The sequence below is a fragment of the Coregonus clupeaformis genome, chromosome 1 (assembly GCF_020615455.1).
Source record: "Coregonus clupeaformis isolate EN_2021a chromosome 1, ASM2061545v1, whole genome shotgun sequence".
In the NCBI taxonomy this organism is placed as follows: Eukaryota; Metazoa; Chordata; class Actinopteri; order Salmoniformes; family Salmonidae; genus Coregonus; species Coregonus clupeaformis.
Window position 1 is genome coordinate 25,140,707 of NC_059192.1, and position 27,543 is coordinate 25,168,249.

The window sequence follows — 27,543 nt, forward strand, 5'->3', positions numbered from 1 at the left end:
ATGATTGACAGGTGTACTGTAGAACGATAAACTTTCCTCTAGTGTGGACGCTCACTAACGTGGGTTCGAGTCCGGACTCGCGATAAACTTCAAATAACGTTACCGCAATACTGCCATCTGTAGGATGATAACGAGAGTGCTTGACTTTGTTAAGGACACTCTTATGGAAAAGGGTTTGTTCATGTCCATCTAGGTCAACATTTGCAATTGGCTGATGCAGAACTTCTTCCAGGAAATAAATACTGTCATCTGGTGTGCCAGGTTATCTGATGCGACCAGCTGCAATGTAATGTTCGATCACGTGCAAGTAAATCTACGATTTTAATTGGATGATGTGCATTGTGAGACGGAGGAACTGTTTAAATTTAAACTGTTTCTAATGTTCACAAGTATGGCCCCAGTGTGTCTGTCTGATCGACTTTTCACACACTCGTTTAAAAATTATTGTGTCTTTGTCAATTTACAATGCTTTCGCTGTGGGTGGATATAGTTGGAGACGAAACATGGCCAGAGAATTAGGGCTCGATTTCAATCCGTATCACAGAAGATCTGCGGTATAACGCAATTTAGATTTAAAGGTAATTTCCGATTGCGCCGACATATGCAGCATTTACCGTGAATGCAGTCTCTGCGAACGCGGGAAAAAACATTGCCTTTAAATTTAAATAGCGCTATACCGCAGATCTTCCGTGATACGGATTGAATCGAGTTCTTAATGTTACTACTTAGTGAATGAGTTTGTGCTTTGTCAGGTAAAGATTTGCTGTTTATATTTTAACAAACAAAAATGGTCCCTCACGACTTGGTTTTATATGAATGTCAACATGTTTAAACGGATCAAGCGGACATCAGACAATCCTTGGTATAATATACTCTAAAGACTAAACTGTACTGTAAATACTTATATTTCAGACACAAGAATGCATAAATCGAGTTAAATAGTGGTGGGCATTTTGACTGTTTTCTTTTGTACGGCTTAGGGTCAATCAAGTATTTTAAGTATAGCTTTAAGTCAAAAAAAAAAAAAGTGTTGGGGGAAGAGTATAGTGAAAAATTGTTTGGGATGTTTATAAGGAATTGTGGAATAAAAATGTAGGAGTAATTTTGTGCTGTTTCTAGATTGAGAAAAGCTAAATTAAACATGATACTATCAACAGATAGTGACACTCAAATCAAATCAAATGTTATTTGCCACATGCGCCGAATACAACAGGTGTAGTAGATATTACAGTGAAATGCTTACTTACAAGCCCTTAACCAACAATGCAGTTTTTTTTAAGAATAAAAAAAGTGTTAAGTAAAAAAATGAAAAATAGAAGCAAATAACTAAAGAGCAGCAGTAAAATAAAATAACAGTAGGGAGGCTATATACAGCGGGGTACCAGTACAGAGTCAATGTGCGGGGGCACCGGCTAGTTGGCTATACAGCACATACAGATCTGGGACCAGTTTAGGAGTGTGTAGATACAGTGCCTTCAGAAAGTATTCGAACCCCTCGACTTATTCCACATCTTGTGTTACAGCCTGAATTCAAAATTGATAAAATATTTTTCTCACCCATCTACACACAATACCCCATAATGACAAAGTGAAAACGTATTTTTAGAAATTGTTGCACATTTATTGAAAATGAAATACAGAAAATTAATTTTACATAAGTATTCACACCCCTGAGTCAATACATGTTAGAATCACCTTTGGCAGAGATTACATCTGTGAGTCTTTTTTTGAGCCACCCTTGACATCCATGGACAGTTTAATGTATCTCAAGTCTAAAGTGGCTTTCTCATCTCTCCTACATCTTGCAATGATCTGAAATCATTGGAGATGTGAAAGCAACATGACCGACAGTGGTCAATCTATATCGGGGTCAAAAACAGAAAAAGCAATAAAAAAAATGTCATGAAAGGAGAAGGTACTTGCCCAATAAACGTTCACTTTCATTTTCCTTTGCAAAGGGTTTCTCTACAATGTCCTACTGAACACAAAATGGATACAACAATTGCTTTCGCTGGTCCAGTTCTTCCATCTCAGAGCAGTTCACAACAATTATACATTTTAGACCATGGTGGTCACCTTCTAGATTGCATTGTAGGCAGTGTTGGGGAGTAGTGAACTACATGTAGTTCAATTACTAATTAAACTATATTTTGCAATAGCTTGGTGGTATTTAAATTAAAATCTTGGTAGTGTTTTCAGCAGTTAATTACTTTTTTGCCATGTAGCTAACTACTGGAACTACACACTATTTATTTTGCTAAAATATGGGTGAAGTAGGCAATTTCCTTTCTTTTTCGGGCATCAGACCTAACGAATTCTCACTTGAAACAATGTTTTTGTGCTTAATAGGATAAATTACACATTCTGTTAACAAGAGTGATCAGTTCTTGCAATTTGTATTCTATGACATTTCTGATATGATAATTTTTCATGAAGTAGTTTGGATGTAGTGAACTACTTTTTCAAAGTAACTTTAGTTAAGTAACCTAGCTTAACTTCTTCCAGTGTGAAGTAATTGGTAGCTTGGTAAACTATATTTTCAGAGTAGCTTCTCCAACATTGATTGTAGGCTGCATCCCGATTCCCCACCCTTCTCCTAAAGTGTACACTTCCACACTTCCCATTATGGATTCAAAACATTGGATTGGTGTTATCATCGGCTACTAGGGAGTTTCCACCATTGTTAAATCTTTGGGGAAAACGGTGTAGAATTGGGATCCAGTCGTAGTTGTTTTGTGTTCTCATTCTACATTTCCACTGTAAGTTTGGCTGAGCACAGTGCCTCCCCCAGGTCGTTGGTGGCTCTGCACTTGTAAATCCCAGAGTCGGCAGGTCCCAGGTCAGTCAGGACCAGCTCACACATGCCATCGTACTCCACGGTAACCCTCGACGACGACTCTACGGGCCTCTCGTCCTTAAGCCACATCACCTCTGGCTCGGGGTAGCCTGTGACGGTGAGAGACCAGGGTTAAAATGACGAGCCACAGGGCGAGACAATGGTTCAAAGGGCGAGTGACGGGGATAGTGTTAAAATGGTGAGTGACAGGGAGACAAGGGTTCAAATGACGAGCGATGGAAAACTAAGGTTACAATAACAAGAGCATGATACAAGGGTTCAAATTAAACCGTTGTAGTTCACAAGGGTTATCCTGAGCAAGCCGATGGGAAGAATGCTTAGCTAGCGACAGAGTGCTGTCATTGATCGTGTGTGTAGCAAATGGGTTTCGAGCAGGGTTGAGGTCAAATCTAACTGAAGTCGCTCAAATCGGAATGATTTGATTTGAAAATGCCAAAATGGAAACACTTTTGAAAAATAGCTTCTCCTTTTCCATTTATTGAGAAGTCATTGGAAATAGATGACATTTTTTAAATTATTGAATTTCAGTTTATTTCCTGAATTGACTTTCAAATTCAAATTGGCCCCAACCACTGCTCTTGATTGAGCTTCCAACCAATCATACCCTGGATGCGGCATGCCAGGCGGGCAGTAGATCCCCGGGGCTGGCTGGTGTCCCTTAGGGCCTGCTGGAAGCGGGGTTCACTCTGCAGCTCCTGATCCAGGGACTGGATGGCCCGCTCTGCCTCCGGGCTCCAGCTAGCCTCTGGGTGGTGGGAGGAGAGAGGGAAAAGAATACTGTCACCTTCCAACAAAGGTTAATAAACAGGAGCAACTACCATTGAGCGTACCACTTTTCAGATGTTGATTTCACATTAAAAAGGAAAAACACTGACATTGAGCCCTGGATGGTCAATGGACGTGTCTCTCTTACCCTCCCCAGAGCTTCCAGGAGAGTCAGGACTGTTGGTGAGGTTGGCCATCCTCTGCAGTGCTATTACAGCCTTGCCCGTTTTCTTTAGTTATGGAGAGGGATAAAACACCACTTACATCACTGAGAACCAAGCATCTGCCATTTGAATCAATGCGACGCCATTAACAGATCCCTTGTTGGTTCAGTCACTGCTGAGTTAGCCTGCTGGCCCAGTCTGTTTGTGCTTTAGCCCACTCATCTCTCTGTTTGTTCATAGTCATGCCAAAGATGTTTGTATGGCTAGACATGATAACGATTGAAGAGCTGGCTTCAGCACATACAGTATGGGGCCAGGGACGTGTTCATTAGGGCAGAAAACATTTGAAATAGAATGTGACATGTAGAATAGATTTGTGTAAGGTAATACGGATATGGATATACCTTCCATCTGCGCTTGGCCAAGAAACGTCTAATCTTGTCCTTCTTGAGGGACTTGGTGGGCCGGCGGACCAGTTGTGTAAAAGAGGCCATCCAGGGGTGGGCAAGGGCCTCATCACACAACAGCCTACCCCTGAAGACGGGGTCAGGGTTTGGGGAGGGGCAAGAGCACACCATTATACAATTTCTCTCTTTGTTTCACACTCAAGTGCAAGCACAACACAGATAACCTGCTCCAACTCCTGGAGCATTTTGTTAACCATTTCTTTGGATTTATACTCCACTAGATTTACTCCATAGAGGCTCTGTGACTTCACCACACACCGCACAGAGGTCTCCACACTGATAATTTGGGTGCATGCCAGAGGATGTAACTAAGCAAGTGTCAGTAATGTATTGCTAAGGAGAACATTTTGGTGGAGTATAAATCTAGCCTGATAGACTAAACGTGCAGGCACGCACGTACACATGTCCCCAGTGCATAAGACAATATGGATACCAGCCAGCAGTCATCCAGGCAGCCAACATCCTGACAGTAGGAGACAAACCTTGTGTCCTTCTTGAGCAGGGAGGTGATGAAGTCTTTAGCCTGGTCCGAGATGTCCTCGAAGCTTTCCTGGTCAAACTCATAGCAGGCGGCCGTCACCAGGCCCAGGGTTTCTGCGTCACTGTTACCTTGGAAGGGCAATTCACCGCTTAGCCTGGTAGGCAGCAGAGAAGCAGGGTCATACATGTATAAGTCAGCCTGCATCCATTGGCCATTTTTTTCTACAGTGCGCACTACTGAACACCGGACCATGGTGTGCTTGAATAGAAGCAAGTTGGTAGGCCTGTTCATAACTCACAAGATGAAACAGATGACTCCGATGCTCCACATGTCCGTGGCCAGCCCTACCGGCTCGTAGCTGATCACCTCCGGGGCCACAAACTCTGGCGACCCATGCATCACCATCAGTGGAGTACCAGGCTCTGTATCGGAGAGGAAAACAAATGAGAAACATGTTGGTCAAGGTTATTACATTGATACCGGGCACGTTCCAGGTTCTCTTTATTGCAGTCTCAGGAGACTGTGGTGTCATGTTAATGTGTTTTCTGAGATGTTAAACACTTCTCCAGGTGTTGTGAGATCTGGTTAATTGTGCAACGCGCCTGTAATAAAGACGACCTGTAACGTGCCCATTGTGTTTAAGATTTTTCATCCATCTCTGTACAGAGCGGATCAAATCAAAATTCAATAAACTCAAAGTGAATTTCACATCTAAATACAGTACGGTAGTAGGGGGTAACTAGCCCCCTGGCTGTCACTGTTCTTACTGAACAAAACATTTCCTCTGTATCATCACAATTTTTGGAGATATTGCAACAAAATTATTTTGTGGTAAGTTGATCTAATTATTTGACATTTAAAAAAAAGTTGTAGATATGTTCCAATGAAGTTTTTTAAATATACAAGTAGGTAAAAAAACGTCCCTTTTCTAAAAACAACATTTCATGAAATAACTAAAACTATAAACTGTAGCCATTTATTTCCCTTTATAGTTTATTCGCCTAAGCATGACTTTCATCCACATACCAATTTTTTTCCAAACGTTGCTTTTTTTGTGTCAGCAATTAGACATTGTTCTTAGCGATGCTAGCCAGTGTAGCTGCAGGATATGTAGACGACCCTTTCCCGTTTACTGACCTCTGCCCCCCTGCGATAGTGTGTGCCCAGCAGAGTATGTGAGCAGAGCGTGCCCAATTTGACTGGAGCATGGAGCGAGATTACCAAAGGTAATCCAGTAGCGCTCACTTCACAAGTGAGCTCAGGGCATGCCCGCCCCAGCATGTAGTCTACTGGTGTGCTGCAAATATCCGCTTGCTTTAGCTACCGTTAGAATGCAAGTCAATTTATAACATTTTTGACATGCTTTTTTCTGGATTTTTTTGTTGTTATTCTGTCTCGCACTGTTCAAATACACCTACCATTAAAATCATAGACTGATCATTTCTTTGTCAGTGGGCAAACATACAAACTCAGCAGGGGATCAAATACTTTTTTCCTTCACTGTACATGTAGCCTATTTGAAATGATGTTAGCTTCTTACATTCAACTTTTCATGTTTTTTCAAATACTTTTCATTCAAATCCATATGGTTTGGTTTCAATACTTAACAAATTGGTTGGTCCAGGAAGTCACAAAAACAGATGGGTGTTGGTTATATTGTGATTTTAATTAATGAGCGAATTTAGAGCGGGAGTTCGTTCCTGTGAGCATGGAGCGGTTTTTAGCTGAGCTGTAGGAAAGGACATGGAGCGCCTAAGTGGTGTGCAAGCACTGCTCCATGAGTGATGAGCAGGATTTCCAACTGCTGAACTCTGCTCACATGCTTGAGTGCCCAATGGAGGCTGATGGGAGGATCTATAGGAGGATGGGCTCATTGTAATGGCTGGAATGGAATAAATGGAACTTATCAACATATGTAAAAACCACGTTTGATGCCTTTCCATTTATTCCATTCCAGCCATTACAATGAGTCTGTCCTCCTATAGCTCCTCCCACCAGCCTCCTCTGCGTGTGTCCATTTCATGGGCAAGCTGTTATCAAAAGGTAGCTGTTGACTTGAAGGGATAGTCCAGCGATGTTACATATCTAGATACAGTGCATTCAGTAAGTATTCAGACCCCTTCACTTTTTCCACATTTTACAGCCTTATTCTAAAATTGATTAAATAAATAAAAATTCCTCAATCTACACACAATACCCCATACTGACAAAGTGAAAATAGAAACAGAAATGTTTGCACATTTATTACAAATAAAAAACAGAAATACATTTTTTACATAAGTATTCAGACTCTTTGCTAGGAGACTCGAAATTGTGCTCAGGTGCATCCTGCTTCCATTGATCATCCTTGAAATGTTTCTACAACTTGATTGGAGTCCACCTGTGGTAAATGCAATTGAATGGACATGATTTGGAGAGGCACACACCTGTCTATATAAGGTTCCACAGTTGACAGTGCATGTCAGAGCAAAAACTAAGCCACAAGGTTGACGGAATTGACTGTAGAGCTCTGAGACAGGATTGTGTCGATGCACAGATCTGGGGAAGGGTACCAAAACATTTCTGCAACATTGAAGGTGTCCAAGAACACAGTGGCCTTCATCATTCTTAAATGGAAGAAGTTTAGAACCACCAAGACTGGCCGCCCGGCCAAACTGAGCAATCAGGGGAGAAGGGCCTTGGTCAGGAAGGTGACCAAGAACCCGATGGTCACTGACAGAGCTCCAGAGTTCCTCTGTGGAGATGGGAGAACCTTCCTGAAGGACAACCATCTCTGCAGCACTCCACCAATCAAGCCTTTATGGTAGAGTGGCCAGACGGAAGCCACTCCTAAGTAAAAAGGCACATGACAGCCCACTCTGAGTTTGCCAAAAGGCACCTAAAGGACTCTGACCATGAGAAACAAGATTCTCTGGTCTGATGAAACCAAGATTTAATTATTTGCCCTGAATGCCAAGCGTCACATCTGGAGGAAACCAGACACCGCTCATCACCTGGCCAATACCATCCCTACGGTGAAGCATGGTGGTGGCAGCAGTATGCTGTGGGGATGTTTTTCAGCAGCAGGGACTGGGAGACTAGTCAGGATCGAGGCAAAGATGAACGGAGCAAAGTACAGAGAGATCCTTGATGAAAACCTGCTCCAGAGCGTTTAGTACCTCAGACTGGGGCGAAGGTTCACCTTCCAACAGGACAACGACCCTAAGCACACAGCCAAGACAACGCAGGAGTTGAACCCGATCGAGCATCTCTGGAGGGACCTGAAAATAGCTGTACAGCAACGCTCCCATCCAACCTGACAGAGCTTGAGAGGATCTGCAGAGAAGAATGGGAGAAACTCCCCAAATACAGGTGTGCCAAGCTTGTAGAGTCATACCCAAGAAGAGGCTGTAATTGCTGTCAAAGGTGTTTCAACAAAGTACTGAGTAAAGGGTCTGAATACTTATGTACAATTTCAGTTTTTAATTTTTAATACATTTGCAAATGTTTCTAAAAACCTGTTTTTGCTTTGTCATTATGGGGTATTGTGTGTAGATTGATGAGGGAAACAAACAATTTAATCAATTTTAGAAAAAGGCTGTAACTTAACAAAATGTGGAGAAAAAGTCAAAGGGTCTGAATACTTTCCGAATGCACTGTATGTTTCATATTGAGATATTTGCAGTCCATAGACTGCTTTTAAAGTAAAGAAACAAATATAAACCTTAAATGTAATGTGCTCCCACATAAACATTTGAGATAAAATACACCTAAATGTAATTGTTGCTCATGTCTTCTCATGCTAAAAGGTGTCGTCTAATTTGAGTGTGTACAGGCTCATTCAACTACTGTAGATAGCTAAAGTTATACAATTCTAAAGAGCTGACATGACTCATCATTTTACTTATCAGAGGTACAGTGCGCAGAAAGTATTCATAACCCCTTGACTTATTCCACATTTTGTTGTGTTACAGCCGGAATTCAAAATTGATTAAAAAAAATTTTTTCTCACCTATCTACACAAAATACCCCATAAAGACAAAGTGAAAACATGTTTTTAATATCTAATTTACAAAAGTATGAGTCAATACTGTGTAGAATAACCTTTTGTAGTGATTACAGCTGTGAGTCTCTCTGGGTAAGTCTCGAAGAGCTTTCCACACCTGGATTGTGCAACATTTGCCCATTATTCTTTTCAAAATTCTTCACGCTCTGTCGAATTGGTTGTTGATCATTGCTGGACAACCATTTTCAGATCTTGCCATAGATTTAAGTAGATTTATGTCAAAACTGTAACTCGGCCACTCAGGAACATTCACGGTCTTCTTGGTAAGCAACTCCAGCATATATTTGGCCTTATGTTTTAGGTTATTGTCCTGCTGAAAGGTGAATTCATCTCCCAGTGTATGGTGGAAAGCAGACTGAACCAGGTTTTCCTCTAGGATTTTACCTGTGCTTAGCTGCATTCTGTTTATTTTTTATCCTGAAAACACCCCAGTCCTTAACGATTACAAACATACCCATAACATGATGCAGCCACCACTATGCTTGAAAATATGGAGAGTGGTACTCAGTAATGTGTTGTATTGGATTTGCCTCAAACATAACTTTTTGTCCTGAATACAAAGTGTTAATTGCTTGCCACATTTCTTGCAGTATTACTTCAGTGCCTTGTTGCAAACAGGATGCATGTTTTGGATTTTTTTTTATTCGGTACAGGCTTCCTTGTTTTCACTCTGTCAATTAGGTTAGTATTGTGGAGTAACTACAATGTGGTTGATCCATCCTCAGTTCTCTCTTATCATAGCCATTAAACTCTGTAAATGTTTTAAAGTCACCATTGGCCGCATGGTGAAATCCCTGAGCAGTTTCCTTCCTCTCTGGCAACAGAGTTAGGAAGGACACCTGTATCTTTGTAGTGACTGGGTGTATTGATACACCATCCAAAGTGTAATTAATAACTTCACCATGCTCAAAGGGATATTCAATGTCTGCTTCTTTTTACCCATCTACCAATAAGTGCCCTTCTTTGCGAGGCATTGGAAAACCTCCCTGGTCTTTGTAGTTTAATCTTTGTTTGAAATTCACTGCTCGACTGAGGGACCTTACAGATAATTGAATGTGTAGTATACAGAGATGAGGTAGTCTTTAAAAAAGTCAAGTTGAACACTATTATTGCACACAGAGTGAGTCCATGCAACGTATTATGTGACTAGTTAAGCACATTTTTACTCCTGAACTTACTTAGGCTTGCCATAACAAAGGGGTTGAAGACTTGACTTTTCATTTTTTATTATACTGAACAAATCAACATGCAACAATTTCAAAGATGTTACTGAGTTACAGTTCATATAAGGAAATCAGTCAATTGAAATACATTTTTTAGGCCCTAATCTATGGATTTCAAATGACTGGGAATATAGATATGCATCTGATGGTCACAGATACCTTAAAAATGTAGGGGTGTGGATCAGAAAACCAGTCAGTATCTGGTGTGACCACCATTTGTCTCATGCAGTGCGACACATCGCATAGAGTTAATCGGGCTGTTGACTGTGGCCTGTTGAATGTTGTCCCACTCCTCTTCAATGGCTGTGCGAAGTTGCTGGATATGGACAGGAACTGGAACGCGCTGTCGTACATGTTGATCCAGAGCATCCCAAACATGCTCAATTGGTGACATATCTGGTAAGTATGCAGGCCATGGAAGAACTGGGACATTTTCAGCTTGCGACAGATCCTTGCGACATGGGGCTGTGTATTATCATGCTGAAACATGAGGTGATGGCGGTGGATAAATGGCACAACAATTGGCCTCAGGATCTCGTCACGGTATCTCTGTGCATTCAAATTGCCATCAATAAAATGCAATTGTGTTCATTGTCCGTAGCTTGCCCATACCATAACCCCACCGCCACCATGGGGCACTCTTTTCACAATGTTGACATCAGCAAACCGAGCGCCCACACGTCTGCCATCTGCCCGATACAGTTGAAACCGGGATTCATCCGTGAAGAGTACACTTCTCCAGCGTGCCAGTGGCCATTGAAGGTGAGCGTTTGCCCACTGAAGTCGGTTATGATGCCTAACTGCAGTCAGGTCAAGACCCTAGTGAGGATAACGAGCATGCAGATGAGCTTCCCTGAGACGGTTTCTGAAAGTTTGTGCAGAAATTCTTGTTTTGTGCAAACCCACAGTTTCATCAGCTGTCCGGGTGGCTGGTCTCAGACGATCCCGCTGGTGAAGAAGCCGGATGTCGAGGTCCTGGGCTGGCATGGTTACACGTGGTCTGTGGTTGTGTGGCCGGTTGGACATACTGCCAAATTCTCTAAAACAACGTTGGAAGCGGCTTATGGTCGAGAAATGAACATTCAATTATCTGGCAACAGCTCTGGTGGACATTCCTGCAGTCAGCATGCCAATTGCAGCTCCCTCAAAACCTGAGACATTTGTGGCATTGTGTTGTGTGACAAAACTGCACATTTTAGAGTGGCCTTTTATTGTCCCCAGCACAAGGTGCACCTGTGTAATGATCATGTTGTTTAATCAGCTTCTTGATATACCACACCTGTCAGGTGGATGGATTATCTTGGCAAAGGAGAAATGCTCACTAACATGGATGTAAACAAATTTGTGCACAAAATAAGAAATACGCTTTTTGTGCGTATGGAACATTTCTGGGATGTTTTATTTCAGCTCATGAAACATGGGACCAACACTTTACATGTGGCGTTTATATTTTTGTTCAGTGTAATTTGTAAAAAATAAAATAAAATAAAACATAATTCCACTTTGACATTATGGGGTATTGTATGTAGGCCAGGGCCAAAAATATCTATGTAATCCAAAATGTGGAAAAAGTCAAGGGGTGTGAATACTTTCTGAAGGTACTGTAGGTCTGTTCTACTCAATACTTATTTTGACCTGATTCTGAACATTCCACAACGTTGTGCCCTACTGCACATGGCCCTAGTATCTGCAGGACACTATGAAGACCCTTTTCACACTACTGAGTTGAGCTGAGCCAAGCTGTACTGTGCAAACAAAATATCTGATCCAGGAAAGTAGCAAAGTAACGTTCGGGTCAGCATGACAGTTTGAAAATACTATTAGACTCTACCCCAAACCCACTCACCTAGTTTGGCTGCCAGGCCAAAGTCGATGATCTTAATCCGCGTGCCCGTGGTGTCTACACACACAATGTTTTCTGGCTTGAGGTCCAAGTGAACAATGTTCTGCCGGTGGACGTACCGCATGCCCTCCAGGAGCTGTTGCATGTAGCGTGCGCTGGTGGGCTCCGTGTGCTCAAAGTTGTCATCCACGATACGCGCAAACAGTTCCCCGCCGGCGATGCTAGAGATATAGAAGGTGTAAGGAAGACCAAGGTCCTCATGTCAAACCAATCCACAGAACCTATAGCCCTAGAGGATTGGATAGGCCTCAATGATACAAGCCCTTTATCAGACTGATCCCTTGCATATTCAATGTAAACAATGTGAATCTCTCAACAGCAGTGTAGCCTGGTCCCAGATCTGTTTGTGTGGTTTTGCCAAGTCCAAACTTGGCAATGACAACAACCGTAGGAGATCTAGGTACCAGACTACCAGCAGTGGCCCTCAATCCTATCTCCAGGAAAGTACAGAAGAGGAGAGAACCACACATTATATTGTAATGGCAACTCAGTAAAGACATCAATACAAATACAACATTCAAATTATTAATACATAACTAATCTAAATGATTGGACCTGGCTGTGCTTACTACTCCATCACCATGATGATTTCGGAGCGGGTGTCATAGGCCCCGAGGCACTGCACCAGCTTGGGGTGGTGGAGGCAGTTCATCAGCTCGATCTCCCTGCGCGCCGCAGCCTTCGCCTTGGAGCCATGGGCCCGGTAGAACTTCCCTGCACACACCTGACCTGTCTCCTTGTGACTCAGCCTGAAGACGTGGCCAAACTTCCCCCTGTTGAGGTTCCAATAGGCAGTTAGCAGGGTTGTGTTCATTAGGACACACAGTAGCAAAACGTTTAAGTGTTTTAAAATGCGTTGCCACAGAAAATGAAAATAGACAAGTTCATGGTCATATTCACTAGACACCAAAGAGAAGAAAACTGAACAAAACTGGGAGGGACTACCTGAACTTGTCCAATGAGAACACTCATTGTCGCTTTTCGTTTACTATGATGATCACAAATTAATACAACCCAGATAGTACTTCAGTTTGACAGTTTTGTTCCGTTTCATGCCAACTGAACATGACCCAGTTCAGCAATCAGTCAATATAGTGAGTGAGTGACCATCTAATGCTTACACTCCCAGCTTCTCATGCACATTGTAATGATCCTTGATTTTGTGCGTGGTGTCAATGGTGACAGTCACATACGATTGGGATTCCTCTTTTGACTCTACTTCAAAAGCACAGAATCATGATTAGTCAACAAGAACTACTGAATATTTGTAGTTGAATTCAACAGAATGTAGATATAAGACATTTCAAGGAAAAACCAATAGACAGAGACAACCAGTCAGATCAACAACTGTTTTAAGATCAAAACTGGTAGTAATCACCAAAGTCACTGTTTGGAGAAAATCAATATCCACCAACCTCTGGTGTCCATCTTGACACAGTCCGACTCCTCACTCGGCTCACTGACACCCGCTGAATTGTAGGCCCGAACACGAAAGCGGTACTCCCCCAGGGGCTCCACGACCGAGCGGACCCGGTACGAGGTGTTCTTGCAGCGGGTCGTCACCTCACTCCAGTCCTCAGGCTTCTCTGGGCCTTCTCGTCTCACCTCCACCACGTAGCCTGTGACGGCACTGCCCCCGTCGTAGCTGGGCCCCGACCAGGACAGGACCAGGGAGCGGGAGGAGAGCTGGGAGACCACAGGACTAGATGCCGGAGGGTGTGGCCGGTCTGAGAAGACAGGGAGACAAACACAGAGCCTGTGAGAATATGTTATCTTTCCTTTTGTAAGTACTGATCTGACATGACTGGTGTGGTGGATTTGGGTTCCTAAGGAAGGATGCCATTTGAAAGCATTGGAACAAGATCCAAGGTAGATGTGATATAGAATTGGAACAGGGCCCAAGGCAGATGTGGTTTCCTAATACTTTACTTCACTCATTAGTTCAGTCATGTTAGAGCAGTGAAGTTACCTCAATGTAGGAAAGAAGGAAGGAAGCCATTTAAAAGTATTGGAACAGGGCCCATGGTCAACTTTAGATGGAAGGCATTGAGCTCCGAGAGATCAAATGCATAACCTCTTTTGACGTAGTCGAGGTCAGCAGCTGTGAGCTTTTCCTACTTCACCCTGAACAAGATTATTCAAGATGAGGACATCTTCCCCGAACCGTAGGGTTCGTTGACATTGAGTTTACTAGCAGGACTATTCTTGGAATTGTTACGTGTGAATAACCATCTCGTCTTGTTCTGCGGCTCTCCATGATCAGAATTGAGGCTCATTGGTATTATGATGCGGTAATGCAATCTATCAGCATTAATTGTCATTTGGGAATAAGGCAGGGTCGTATTCATTAGTGTACACTGTAGCGAAATATTTTTCAACAAAAAACTAAAACAAACAGTTCTTATTGTTCAGCTAGTCCCTCTCTGTTTCAGAACATTTTCTTTCATTTGGTGCTTAATGAATACGACCCTGGTTTATTGAATTTAACTTTAGTTATCATGAACACGCCCCAGATACTCACCGATAACACTGAGGGTGACTGTGTGCTGAGCCGAGCCCCTGCGATTCTGCACCAATATAGTGTATGTACCCGCATCATCTGGACAAGCTTGAGATATCTCCACACAGCTGTCAGTGTCACTGCTCTCTACACGAGTCCTCGGCCTGCCTACAACCACCTGCATAGATGGAGAAGATTGAAGTTACCTAATAAATTCAGTCAAAGTACACATACAGGTACACAACACTTGTGATAAAACTATGGGGTGTGTGTGTGTGACCCCAAGCCAATTCAACACAGACCTGCTCTCTGTTGTAGATCCAGCAGGATGCCACAGGAAAACTACAGCTCCTGAAGGCACAGTGGAGTCTGGCCTGCCCTCCCACCCGCACATCCAACTGCTCTTGGGGGTCCAGAAACTCCAGCAGGGGACCTGGAAGAGGCAGAGACAACGAGTAGTTAACATTACATCACTGAGCTCAACTCTTTTTGCAAAGCATGCAAACTGCCGGTTTGAAGCATATTTCAAGTTGGGTAAAGTTTGACTTTTCTTGGTACTTTAAGTGTTCAGTGAAACCCATGCGAATAGGAGGGCCTTTGTCTTGATACTTGTTATTCTAAATCTGACTGGAAGACAAGCAGTTGTCAATGGATAAACTCACCCTTTTCAGTGGATACTCTTCTCTTTGGGGTGATATCTGAAAAGAAAAGTGTCACATTACATGGGTGATTGACTATGGGAAGATATCAATTACTTTTATTACTTTTTTTGGGGGGGGGTGGAAGATCGCAATTGCATACTACTCGCATCAACTCTCCTGTCTCATCTTCTCCTTCTTTGGGATTTGGTTGGCAGATGGCATCCAACTTTTAGGTGCATTATTCTAGGGCTGTTACGGTGAGGTATTACTATCACACCAGCAGTTATGACGGCAGTCAAATTCCACGTTACGGTTTAGTCACGGTAATTAGGCTTCTCCAAGCTCTGATGCTGCTGATGGTCATTAGTAACCTACCAAACTTGCTATCTGCCTGGTACGCAGCACTCTATTGTCCCTCTAATCACGCTGACATCAATGCAAATGTAATTGAAAATCTCATCAAACACTTCATGAGAGCCTATGAGCTCATGTTGTGCAACAACTCTATAGGCTATGCAATTGCATGAGAAAACAGAGTGAATGCCTCTATTAAAAAGAGGAGGATCCCATCAGCTTTCTATAGGCTAGGCCTACTATATTTATTTCTCAACTTTCCTAATATAAGCACATTACTACTCTTTACAACAGGAGTATAGCCTACCTGGCTGGCATGAAAATGAACCATGAGAAAACCGTCCTCTATTCGCTATTTAATTGCATAGATTACGTTTATTTTTTTCAGCTGCCCCTGTTTCGAGACAGGTGCATGATAATGGTCCATTCTAAATCAAAACTAATTTCACACATATATATTATTTAGTAAACACTACTGGTCAAAAGTTTTAGAACACCTACTCATTCAAGGGTTTTTCTTTATTTTTACTATTTTCTACATTGTAGAATAATAGTGAAGACATCAAAACTTTGAAATAACACATATGGAATCATGTAGTAACCAAAAAAAAGTGTTAAACAAATCTATCTATCTATCTATCTATCTATCTATCTATATATATATATATATATATATATACAGTATATAATGTCATATTTGAGATTCTTCAAATAGCCACCCTTTGCCTTGATGACAGCTTTGCACACCCTTGGGATTCTCTCAACCAGGTTCACCTGGAATGCTTTTTCAACAGTCTTGAGTTCCCACATATGCTGAGCACTTGTTGGCTGCTTTTCCTTCACTATGCGGTACGACTCATCCCAAACCATCTCAATTTGGTTGAGGTCGGGGGATTGTGGAGGCCAGGCCATCTGATGCAGTACTCCATCACTCTCCTTCTTAGTAAAATAGCCCTTACACAACCTGGAGGTGTGTTGGGTCATTGTCCTGTTGAAAAACAAATTATAGTCCCACTAAGTCCAAACCAGATGGGATGGCGTATCGCTGCAGAATGCTGTGGTAGCCATGCTGGTTAAGTGTGCCTTGAATTCTAAATAAACCACTGACAGTGTCACCATCAAAGCACCCCCACACCATAACACCTCCTCCTCCATGCTTTACGGTGGGAAATACACATGCGGAGATCATCCGTTGACCCACACCTTCTTCTTATTGGTGTCCTTTAGTAGTGGTTTCTTTGCAGCAATTCGGTTTGCAACTGCACATGGGGACAAAGATTGTACTTTTTGGAGAAATGTCCTCTGGTCTGATGAAACAAAAATAGAACTGTTTGGCCATAATGACCATCATTATGTTTGGAGGAAAAAGGGGTTGCTTGCAAGACGAATAACACCATACCAAACGTGAAGCTCGGGGGTGGCAGCATCCTGCTGTGGGGGTGCTTTGCTGCAGGAGGGACTGGTGCACTTCACAAAATAGATGGCATCATGAGGAAGGAAAATTATGTGGATATATTGAAGCAACAACTCAAGACATCAGTCAGGAAGTTAAAGCTTGGTCGCAAATGGGTCTTCCAAATGGACAATGACACCATGCATACTTCCAAAGTTGGGGCAAAATGGCTTAAGGACAACAAGTCAAGGTATTGGAGATGCCATCACAAAGCCCTGACCTCAATCCTATAGAAAATGTGTGGGCAGAACTGAAAAAGCGTGTGCGAGCAAGGAGGCCTACAAACCTGACTCAGTTACACCAGCTCTGTCAGGAGGAATGGGCCAAAATTCACCCAACTTATTGTGGGAAACGTGTGGAAGGCTACCCGAAATGTTTGACCCAAGTTAAAGATTTTAAAGGCAATGCTACCAAATACTAATTGAGTGTATGTAAACTTCTGACCCACTGGGAATGTGATGAAAGAAAGAAAAGCTGAAATTAATAATTCTCTCTACTATTATTCTGACATTTCACATTCTTAAAATAAAGTGATGATCCTAACTGACCTAAGACAGCGAATTTTTACTAGGATTAAATGTCAGGAATTGTGAAAAACTGAGTTTAAATGTATTTGGCTAAGGTGTATGTAAACTTCCGACTTCAACTGTATCTGGTAACGACTCTGCATCAAAACTCAGCATGACATAATGTCTTCTCCGTTTCCCCACTGAATCTACGTCTCATCAAGTAGCGGGCGTCACAGACACCAGGAATCTTCAATTTCAACTTCTCCTCATCAACACTTAATGCCACCCCCGTTATCATGCTCCAGAGAGCAAAGCACGTCACAAGTCTTGTCCCTAATCTCGTAATCTGGAGCGCCCTCTCCCTCTGGGTGGAGGAAACACAATAAATCATCATGAATCCACTCCAAGTCACATTCACCAACTCAATAGTCCCCCAACCTCTCCGAGGAGTATGCAATTGAGATCTTCCCTTGGACAGGTAGGTATCAAACAGGATATCAAGAGTGGTTGAGGGTTGAACCAATTTGTTTGTGATGACTAATGATTGGCTGAAATCACTGAAATAGAACCAGCTGATAGTAATGAACTACACTAATAGGCTGGGTGAAAATGTTGCCATATTGATTCCACCCATAGAGAATGATAGAGGCCTCTAGTGGCCCAAAGGCTGTTTTAGCATGGGCAGCACCATTGAGGGTTTCCACGATGCTTCTGCCATTTTAAAGTAGATTCCTATGGGTTGTAACCTCAATGGTGCTGCCCATGGTGTCACAGACGCTATAATGGCACATATATAAAGATGGGTCCTCTATCTAGCTCTATGATTCCACCTATCAAAGGAGTATGGACTATTGGTCAGTTGGAATTCAGCCAGAGAGAAAGACGTGAAGCGAGAGGGTTTAGTCCACCAACATTTTTTTCATGAAAATTAGACCACGAAGCGAATACATTTTGTATGGAGGTCAATGAAAGTGTCAAATCTGGTCAACAATAAATTAATTGCTAATTTGATCTAATATATGTTTTTTAATGATAAAATCAAATCAAATTTTATTGGCCACATGCGCCGAATACAACAGGTGTAGACATTACAGTGAAATGCTTACTTATTAGGTTGTTACTAATGCATTGATAAGTGGACACGTGGCATTTCAACAACAAAAACAACATTTTATCTGAGTTATGCCTGCGTATCTGCCCTCTAATTGGTTAGAATGGTCCCACCTGATCCCGCCTGCCTTCCATTTTTGAGGACATGTATTTCCATCTTGTCAGTATAATAGATCATCTTTGATTCGCCATATGTGAGAAAACCCCTTGTATTTCCCCGTTCAAAAACTCTGACACCCAGTTCAAATGCTTTTTACATGCCTCCCTCTTTCCTTCCATCCCTCTTTCCTTCCAACTGCCACTAAAAAGCAACTTCTCATTTTTGAAAACGGCCTATGTGGCATCGATATGAGTCAGAAACATTTATTTAACTGTCAAAATTAACTACAAAGTGTAAATAGGGTATTTTTGGTCAAAAAGTCAGTCTCGTCCAAAACTGAGATTTGCGAGATGATAGGAAGAAATTGTATGTCACGGAATGAAGGGTACCTTAACAGTTTTCCTTGGGTTGGGTTTATTTCAATCCTGCCCACAGCTGGCAGCACCCAAGTAATCATCAATTCAGAGTGCATCTGCAAGCGACCTAATCTTAATGCCCATGGTCAATTTGGTTTGTCATTCCATATCCCTATGGGGCTAGTTAGGGACCATCAGTAAAAAAAATAAGACTTATAAACCTCAAAACAACTATAAACTGTAGAAATGAATATACAAATATTGAAAGCATTTAATGAGACAACTAAAAGATGTGCAGCATGAAAATATTGTCACATTTACATTGTGTAATTTATTGAAGGTCTGGCCCCGTGTAGCTCAGTTGGTAGAGGAATGCCAGGGTTGTGGGTTCGATTCCCACGGGGGGCCAGTATGAAAAATGTATGCACTCACTAACTGTAAGTCGCTCTGGATAAGAGCGTCAGCTAAATGACATTAAAAAAAAAACTTGCCCCAGAGATTGGATAGCCTATGTCAAACCAGCTTTGCCACAGTTGGAAACCAGCTGGCTGAAGCTAATTGGTGAAAGAAGTGACTTCAAGACACAAGACCTGGTTAGATTGTTTCAAGTTATATAGAAGGATGAGTGACTGTAACTGTGTACTGTTTTGGCAAAGTGAATGTACAAATGCTTGCCAACTGCGAACACACACACACAAGAGACACCCACATTAAAGCCCCCCCCCCCCCACTCTCATTTGGCTTCAGTCATGTCCGCTGCATTTCTTAATGACCAAGCCGAAAAACGAGGCTAAATCAGGACGTTCAGCCCTCCTTTAAATTGTCACTGACCTGACATTATTGGATAAATAAAGAGGTGGTTTCCCCTGCACTGCTTTCAACCAATCAGTGACTAGAGGGAGGGAGGAAGGAGGAAACAATGAGGGGTGGAAAGAAAGAAAGGATAGAAGGAAGAAACTAACAAAATATATAATGTAGAGGGTACAAAGTTGAAGATAAATAGGATTTGAAATGAACGGTGTGAATTGTACCTATCCCCTTCTCGTCTCTGTGGGTACTTGTGTGTTGAGGAGTGGAGGAGGCTCTTGTACTTCTACTCTCCACTTCCTTGTCTGAGGACTGACTGGGGAACTTCTTGTCACTAGTCTTGGCGATTGTTTCTTTTTCTGTTCCATTGTTTTGTGAAGACAATAGATAAAGAGGTAGACAGAAGCTTTATGTAGAACATTGATATACTGGTTTCAGAGGCTCCAGAGGCAAAAAAAAAAAGGGTGTGCCAATTATCTACCCTCCTTCCGAAATGTGCATTTGCAAACTCCCTTTAATGGATTTTTCAATTGTGGAAATTCACTCCAGCTAATGCTTACACCATCCAAAGCTTTTAAATCCATGACAGTCAGTGTGCAAGTGCACACTTCAGGAAAAGGATATAGAATTGGGATGCAGCCTTAGAGTGCGTGCTGGTCATCTAAAAAGTATTTCCTTTGTTATGAAAGATAAAATATGACATGTTGTCGCCAGGAACCTGAGGGTTGCCCTCTCACCTTTGTGTAACCAGGAAAAGATGAGGGGCTGACTTCCTGTGATAATACCTTGAATTGTGATGTCACTTCCCTCCTCCGCTGTGCGGTCCTGCAGAGGCTCTGTGAAGTGAGGTGCCTTCCGTGGACAGATGACGGTTAGTTTATTTTCTGGAACACAAGAGGCCCCATCGAGCAGTACCCACCAAATACATGTAAATAAACACCATAGACCAACACACCACATCCTAGGCAAATGTAAGGATAATAAATAGTGTCACATGCTATTCACACCTGGAAGCGGGAGGGTCATTCCAAGAATGAAGTGCCTTTCATGTCAGTAGCTAGGTTTCCATCCAATTGGCGACAGATTTTCAGCAAATATTCTAAAATCTGCATAAAAAATACAGTATTTGCACATTTTCCCACCAGAGGTGTGTTTTCTATCAAACAGACTTGCGGATAAAAAGCTGTGTGTGTTGACGTAGTATAAAAATACTTAAAGATTCCATGTACCAAATACAAAACAGAAGCTCAGTGTGTTTCCATCACATTTTCAACTCTACTGATGGTTTTGTCACAAAAACTGTTGAGATAAATAGCACACTTGCCCAATTTGGTTTTGGCACATGCTCTATAAACAGTTCGCTGATAAAGTCGACAGGGTAGGACGGTAGGTTACATGATGAGATATGGATTAGAGTGTTGGCGCAAAATTGGTTTGTTGCAGTCTAACGCTATCTAAATGCTTGAGTTGAGTAGTGCTATTCACTGGTACATTTCCACATCTGTCCAGTAACCTCTTTACATACCGCACAGAGGAGTAATTTATTACTGGCTCATTGTCTATAGGGCACTAAAAGCCAGGCTGAAATGTAGTTTCCTCTGGTTAGGCTTTAAATATCTTATCACTCCTCTATCTTAGACATATAGGCTGTGAGAACTGGTTACTACAACCTGTTATTGTACTATTTTTCTAAGGAAGTGGAGCCAATTACCCCTTATCTCTTATTAGTAGTTTACCTCCCCCAAGAAGGTGGTATAGCTCTTTGTGTAGATGAAGTATATAAAGACTGTGTGATTGTAAAATCTTTGAGATCCTTTCCGGTATATCCTGAGAGTTCTTTTCCGCTATATCCTGGAAGTTACTCTCCGGGTTCATCCTGAGAGTGATCTTCCTTACAATCGCTTGAATAATAATAATTCCTCGAACGAGTTTCCTCAATAAGAGCAATATCATTTTTATTTGATAATTGGCAGCCAAGCACTGATCATCATGTCACCAGCACTGAAATAATGCTTTCAATATTTATTTGAATTTTGCATGAAGCTCATCACTGTGCACTTAACCAGTGAGCTGGTTCTACTCTTTCTGCCCATTTTCTGGTGTTTTGTGGTGGAAAACTAAGTATACATGCCAACATTGAGCATAACACGCCAACCCTATTACCCATAGATAGGTAGGCTAGAAATGTTTTGTTAAGCTTGCGTTCAATTGCACACAACAAGCTTCCCCCTCCATTCAGTCACAAGAACATTAGTGAGGTCGGGCACTGACATTGGGCGATTAGGCCTGGCTCACAGTCAGTGTTCCAAATCATCCCAAAGGTGTTCGATGGGGTTGAGGTCAGGGCTCTGTGCAGGCCAGTCAAGTTCTTCCATACCGATCTTGACAAACCATTTCTTTATGGACCTCGCTTTGTGCACGGGGGCATTGTCATGATGAAACAGGAAAGGGCCTTCCCCAAACTGTTTCCACAAAGTTGGAAGCACAGAATCGTCTAAAATGTCATTGTATGCTGTAGCGTTAAGATTTCCCTTCACTGGAACTAAGGGGCCTAGCCCGAACCATGAAAGACAGCCCCAGACCATCATTCCTCCTCCATCATTCCTCCTCCATCATTCCTCCTCCTCCGGGGCGGCAGGTAGCTTAGTGGTTAAGAGCGTTGTGCCAGTAACCGAAAGGTTGCTGGTTCTAATCCCCGAGCCAACTAGGTGAAAAATCTGTCGATGTGCCCTTGAGCAAGGCACTTAACCCTAATTGCTCCTGTAAGTCGCTCTGGATAAGAGCGTCTGCTAAATGACTAAAATGTTAAATGTAATCAAACTTTACAGTTGGCATTCTGCATTGGGGCAGGTAGCGTTCTCCTGGCATCCGCCAAAACCCAGATTCGTCCGTCGGACTGCCAGATAATGAAGCGTGATTCATCACTCCAGAGAACGCATTTCCACTGCTCCAGAGTCCAATGGCGGCGAGCTTTAAACCACACCAGCCGACGCTTGGCATTGCGCATGGTGATCTTAGGCTTGTGTGCGGCTGCTCGGCCATGGAAACCCATTTCATGAAGCTCCCGACGAACAGTTCTTGTGTTGACATTGCTTCCAGAGGCAGTTTGGAACTTGGTAGTGAGTGTAGCAACCGAGGACAGACAATTTTTACGTGCTGCGGGCTTCAGAACTCGCCGGTCCCGTTCTGTGAGCTTGTGTGGCCTACCACTTCGCGGCTGAGCCGTTGTTGCTCCTCGACATTTCCACTTCACAATAACAGCACTTATAGTTGACCAGGGCAGAAATTTGACGAACTGACTTGTTGGAAAGGTGGCATTCTATGATAGTGCCATGTTGAAAGTCACTGAGCTCTTTAGTAAGGACATTCTACTGCCAACGTTTGTCTATGAAGATTGCACAGCTGTGTGCTCGATTTTATACACCTGTCAGCAACAGGTGTGGCAGAAATAGCCGAATCCATTAATTTGAAGGGATGTCCACATACTTTTGTATATATAGTGTATTTCGAAAAAATGTAATTTCAAGCCTTATTCGTACCGTTTTGTTGAGTAGGAAATACGTCATATAACATATTTCATATTTTCATATTTTTATAATATTTGTACTGTGTACTTGAGCTTGTGTCCTCAAAAGTACAACGAAGCAATTTGTAACAATTTTTACCAGAAAGGTGAGATTTTAACCTTTCTTGGAGTATGCAGCATTACTAGTTATTGTTTAAGGCCCTCTCATGATAAATAATGACTTTTGGGGATTACGTAGATTACATGTTCGATTACATTCAGTTACATTTAAGATTAACTGTTACGGTCAACCCTGTTACGGTCAGGATGTTACTTTTCATATTTTTCATTTTTCTTAATTTAACCTCTGGAGATAAGAAAACATGTTTGTTATGAAGTTCAACATGTGCTCTTTATGACGGAATGTTAAAATGAGGTGAAATAAACAGTTATCTTTTACAAAACTACACTACCCAAAAGACACTCTATTCCTGGAATGACACGGGAACTTTGGAATTTGAATTCCAAATTATCCCACTCACTCTTTAATGGTGACATTACTGCCCAAGCCAGGGCTAACTCTAAAGGACTTCCTGTTAGTTCGTATTGTGGGCTGAGAGAGGAGAAAAGCTAACACTAATAAAAAAAAACGTTCTAGAACATTTAAACTAATAATAATAACCATCAAAGTAATACAAATACAGCAGTTCACTCAATAGTATGATTCGATAAAATTTTAACTTCTTGTAAGTTAGAGTAACAATTCGTCTTGCGCTAACGGCAGTACACCTGCACACAGTAGCGGCATCAAACACCTTAATGCATAACTAGCTCCCCAGGTTGTAAGTAAAACTACCTCAGAATACTAACAAGTCTAGCAGATCTTTAGCATTTAAAATAATAATAATTTCCTATCATTCTAGTCCTCCCTTTTATAATCAAGTTAGGCCACCCACTATGAAAATCCCCCAGACATTAACCGTAATCCACCATCTCCACTCATTTCAAAGCGATCGAGTGTGGTTATAACACTACCCACACTCCACCGTCTTCACTCATTTCGGAGCAATTAAGTGTGGTTTCTCTGAACCGCCCTCTATCGAGTTGACTAATTTCAAAGCGAAAGGCTATGGTCAGAACTTGTTCACCTGATTTACTTAACAAAAGGCATATCTCAATAGGTGGTCCAGGTATCCTCATGTCATTGCACAAATGGGGGGGTGGGCCTTTCCTCTTTCGCTCTCTTTTGGTCCTCTATTGTTCCTTAAGCAAGCGGGGAGGCCGATGACATCAGAGCACACTATCAGACCAACTCCTTGAATGGCCTACTCCTTGAAGTTTGCAGTTGTGTCTAAAAAACACTATTTTGCTCAAAATAATTTTTTTTACCCTTAAATGTGTGTACATTACTGTATTTATACGTGGGATATTGTTTTTCAACAGAAACAGTTCTGGAGTGCTTCTTTAACTCTGGGGTTTGAGGACATATGGAATCAATACATTTGTGTTTTTTATAAATGTTCGTTGGGTAGATCAGCAGGGAAAGACAAACAAATGTAATCCTTTTTAGATTTAAATATAAGGCAGCTTCGCTGGCTTGAACCCCTAATGAAGGTTGTATTCTGCATTGTATATAGTGTTATTTATTTTACGTCACCAATGTTTTGGCAAAAGGCTCATGCATTCAACACATGTAATAATTATAACCGGAATTATTTGAACATTTTATAAGGTGCAGTTGCATAGATAACACAAATACATTTAACCATGTTGATATTGTCAAATCAACAAAACAAAAAAGAGCCTTCTGGCCATACAGTAAGGTAGGATAATAACAGCGAACATACAGCACTAGTCTAGGGGCTTGCTTACCTCGAGAGTCATGCAAACACCTCTGAATCATATGCTAATTAGGTTTAGGATGATCAGTGAGGGTCAGTTGCTCAAATGTCCTAAACAGAGTTCTTGTTCTTCAGGGCAAAGAGTTCAATCAATGAGATTCACATAGGACCAATGCCCAAAAACTCCCACATACAGTTGAAGTCGGAAGTTTACATGCACTTAGGTTGCAGTCATTAAAACTCGTTTTTCAATCACTCCACACATTTCTTGTTAACAAACTATAGTTTTGGCAAGTCGGTTAGGACATCTACTTTGTGCATGACACAAGTCATTTTTCCAACAATTGTTTACAGACAGATTATTTCACTTATAATTCACTGTATCACAATTCCAGTGGGTCAGAAGTTTACATACACTAAGTTGACTGTGCCTTTAAACAGCTTGGAAAATTCCAGAAAATGATGTCATGGCTTTAGAAGCTTCTGATAGGCTAATTGACATCATTTTATCAACGTTGCAGTCGTCGGGTGAGGTTGTGTCTCTCTCTGGTGGGAGGTAAGCTTGGCTTATATAGCTTATATAAGCTTATATAAGCTTATATGGCTTATATGGTGTCGAGTAAAGCTTAAACTATGTATTTAGATTGTAGTTAGGTATTGTAGGTAGTCATCGTAGGTTATTGTAGTTATCGTAGGTTATTGTATGTAAGTATTGTAAGTATTGTATTCGGCTGAGCCCGGTGAAGCACGAGGCTAGCTAACCCACTACCTAGACTAGCTAGCGGGTAGCTACTGGTAACTATTAGCAACTGTGGATAGTTGTTTCACGCTTAAGAGTACCTGTAATTACGCCATCTAGCTGCCTACCATTCAGCTGTTATTCTAACCTCATTGTCTGAAGCGTTAACGTTAGGTAGTAAGTAGCTAATGTACTCGAAATGTAGCTAGCTTGTAGCTACCTGGATAGCTACTAAACAATAGCTGGAACGACCTAGCAAACAGACGCGAACTGGCTGAGTCGATTCAGTGGCTAGCTTTGCACTTGGCTAGCTAACAGTAGCTGCTAGGGGTAAGTTATAACCTACATTTGTGTTTTGTTTTTACATACTGGTAACCAGAGTCGTTCAAGGGAATTCGGGACATGGGTGACTAGTTAACGTTAGCTTGGCTCTCTCTGTGTGTTCGTGCCGTGGGAAGAGTTTTTTTTTTCGTTGGCAGAAAGCAATGGCTAGCTAGTATGCTAACTATTCTAGCTCTGTCAGAAGGAATGGGCCAAAATTCACCCAACTTATTGTGGGAAGCTTGTGGAAGGCTACCCGACACGTTTGACCCAAGTTAAACAATTTAAAGGCAATGCTACCAAATACTAATTGAGTGTATGTAAACTTCTGACCCACTGGGAATGTGATGAAATAAATAAAAGCTGAAATAAATAATTCTCTCTACTAGTATTCTGACATTTTTAAAATAAAGTGATGATCCTAACTGACCTAAGACAGTGAATTTTTACTAGGATTAAATGTCAGGAATTGTGAAAAACAGAGTTTAAATGCATTTGGCTAAGGTGTATGTAAACTTCCGACTTCAACTGTAACTACAAAATGATGGCTAAAATGATCACTGCCATTGCTACAATAAAGCACTATGCTATTTTTAAAGAAGGTCTGAGTCCCATTCTTCTAGAGCCAGAAATATCTGATTGATGACAACAGTAAACCTGATTCCATTGATTTAAAATAGTTCAAACGGATTCCTTACCTGTTGATATAGTTCCCTGCTTGCTGCTACCCCCCTGAGCAGTGCCCCGATCCTCCAGCCCATTCTTGATCCCTTTCAACACAAACTGAGGGGCGGCAGGCTTAAAGTCCATCCGAAAAGTGGACACAAACGTCTTCTTGGGGCCCATGTTGCCCTTGTCCATCTTTGCCAGGTGAAAATGGCCAAATCTGAAGAGGCAACCATTCAATGTTAAGCTGACACGACAAGTTTCCAGATTCGCTGTCTATCAACTACCCCTTTTTCGCCCTCTCCTCTTATCGGCTGTCTCCTTTTATTATTTTTGATTTCTCTCACACTCTCACACATCGCTTTGCAGAGATAGGGAAAGTGAAAGAAAGTCTCAAATGTTCATTTTGGTTCACAGTTCACACCTCATCTGGCATTGCTTTCACACTGGCTACAGCCCACTGGCTAGCTCTCAACCCCACCACAGGAAACCACTATATTTATCATGTCCAATTATATGGCTGGCCAGTGGCCCGCCTCACCCTCCCACAACACAACAGACAGAGAGAGAATAGGCACACACACACAACAAAAACAAACAGAGAAAGGAGAGAGATAGAGAGACACATGGAGAGAAATGAACAGAGAGAGTTCACCTACTTGGTTATGTCCTTCAACAAACACAGTCACCAATTGCCTCTGCCAAGCACACCTAGACAACTGTCGCAATAAACCAC

The 27,543-nt window shown here is 41.9% G+C and overlaps 1 protein-coding gene across 6 annotated transcripts; it reads right to left on the reverse strand.

Moving 5' to 3' along the window:
- Positions 1-2,253: 2,253 nt before the first annotated feature.
- LOC121560771 (myosin light chain kinase, smooth muscle-like) lies at positions 2,254-27,543 on the reverse strand. 6 transcript variants are annotated; one of them, XM_041873697.1, is made up of 17 exons: positions 27,467-27,543; positions 26,840-27,027; positions 20,521-20,619; positions 19,960-20,094; positions 15,068-15,103; positions 14,708-14,838; positions 14,427-14,583; positions 13,321-13,632; positions 13,027-13,123; positions 12,475-12,678; positions 11,849-12,066; positions 5,033-5,156; positions 4,736-4,888; positions 4,191-4,320; positions 3,771-3,852; positions 3,462-3,602; positions 2,254-2,946 (listed from the first exon to the last, which is right to left on the reverse strand). In XM_041873697.1, the coding sequence occupies exons 2-17, from the start codon at positions 27,000-27,002 to the stop codon at positions 2,747-2,749; spliced, it is 2,382 nt and encodes a 793-aa protein (XP_041729631.1). In that variant the 5' UTR covers positions 27,003-27,027; positions 27,467-27,543; the 3' UTR covers positions 2,254-2,746. The 6 variants fall into 6 exon arrangements, with proteins under 6 accessions (XP_041729631.1, XP_041729734.1, XP_041729640.1 ...); XM_041873800.1 differs by lacking the exon at positions 27,467-27,543 and adding an exon at positions 20,743-20,841 and having other exon boundaries at positions 26,840-26,902; XM_041873706.2 differs by lacking the exon at positions 27,467-27,543 and having other exon boundaries at positions 13,027-13,120; positions 26,840-27,322.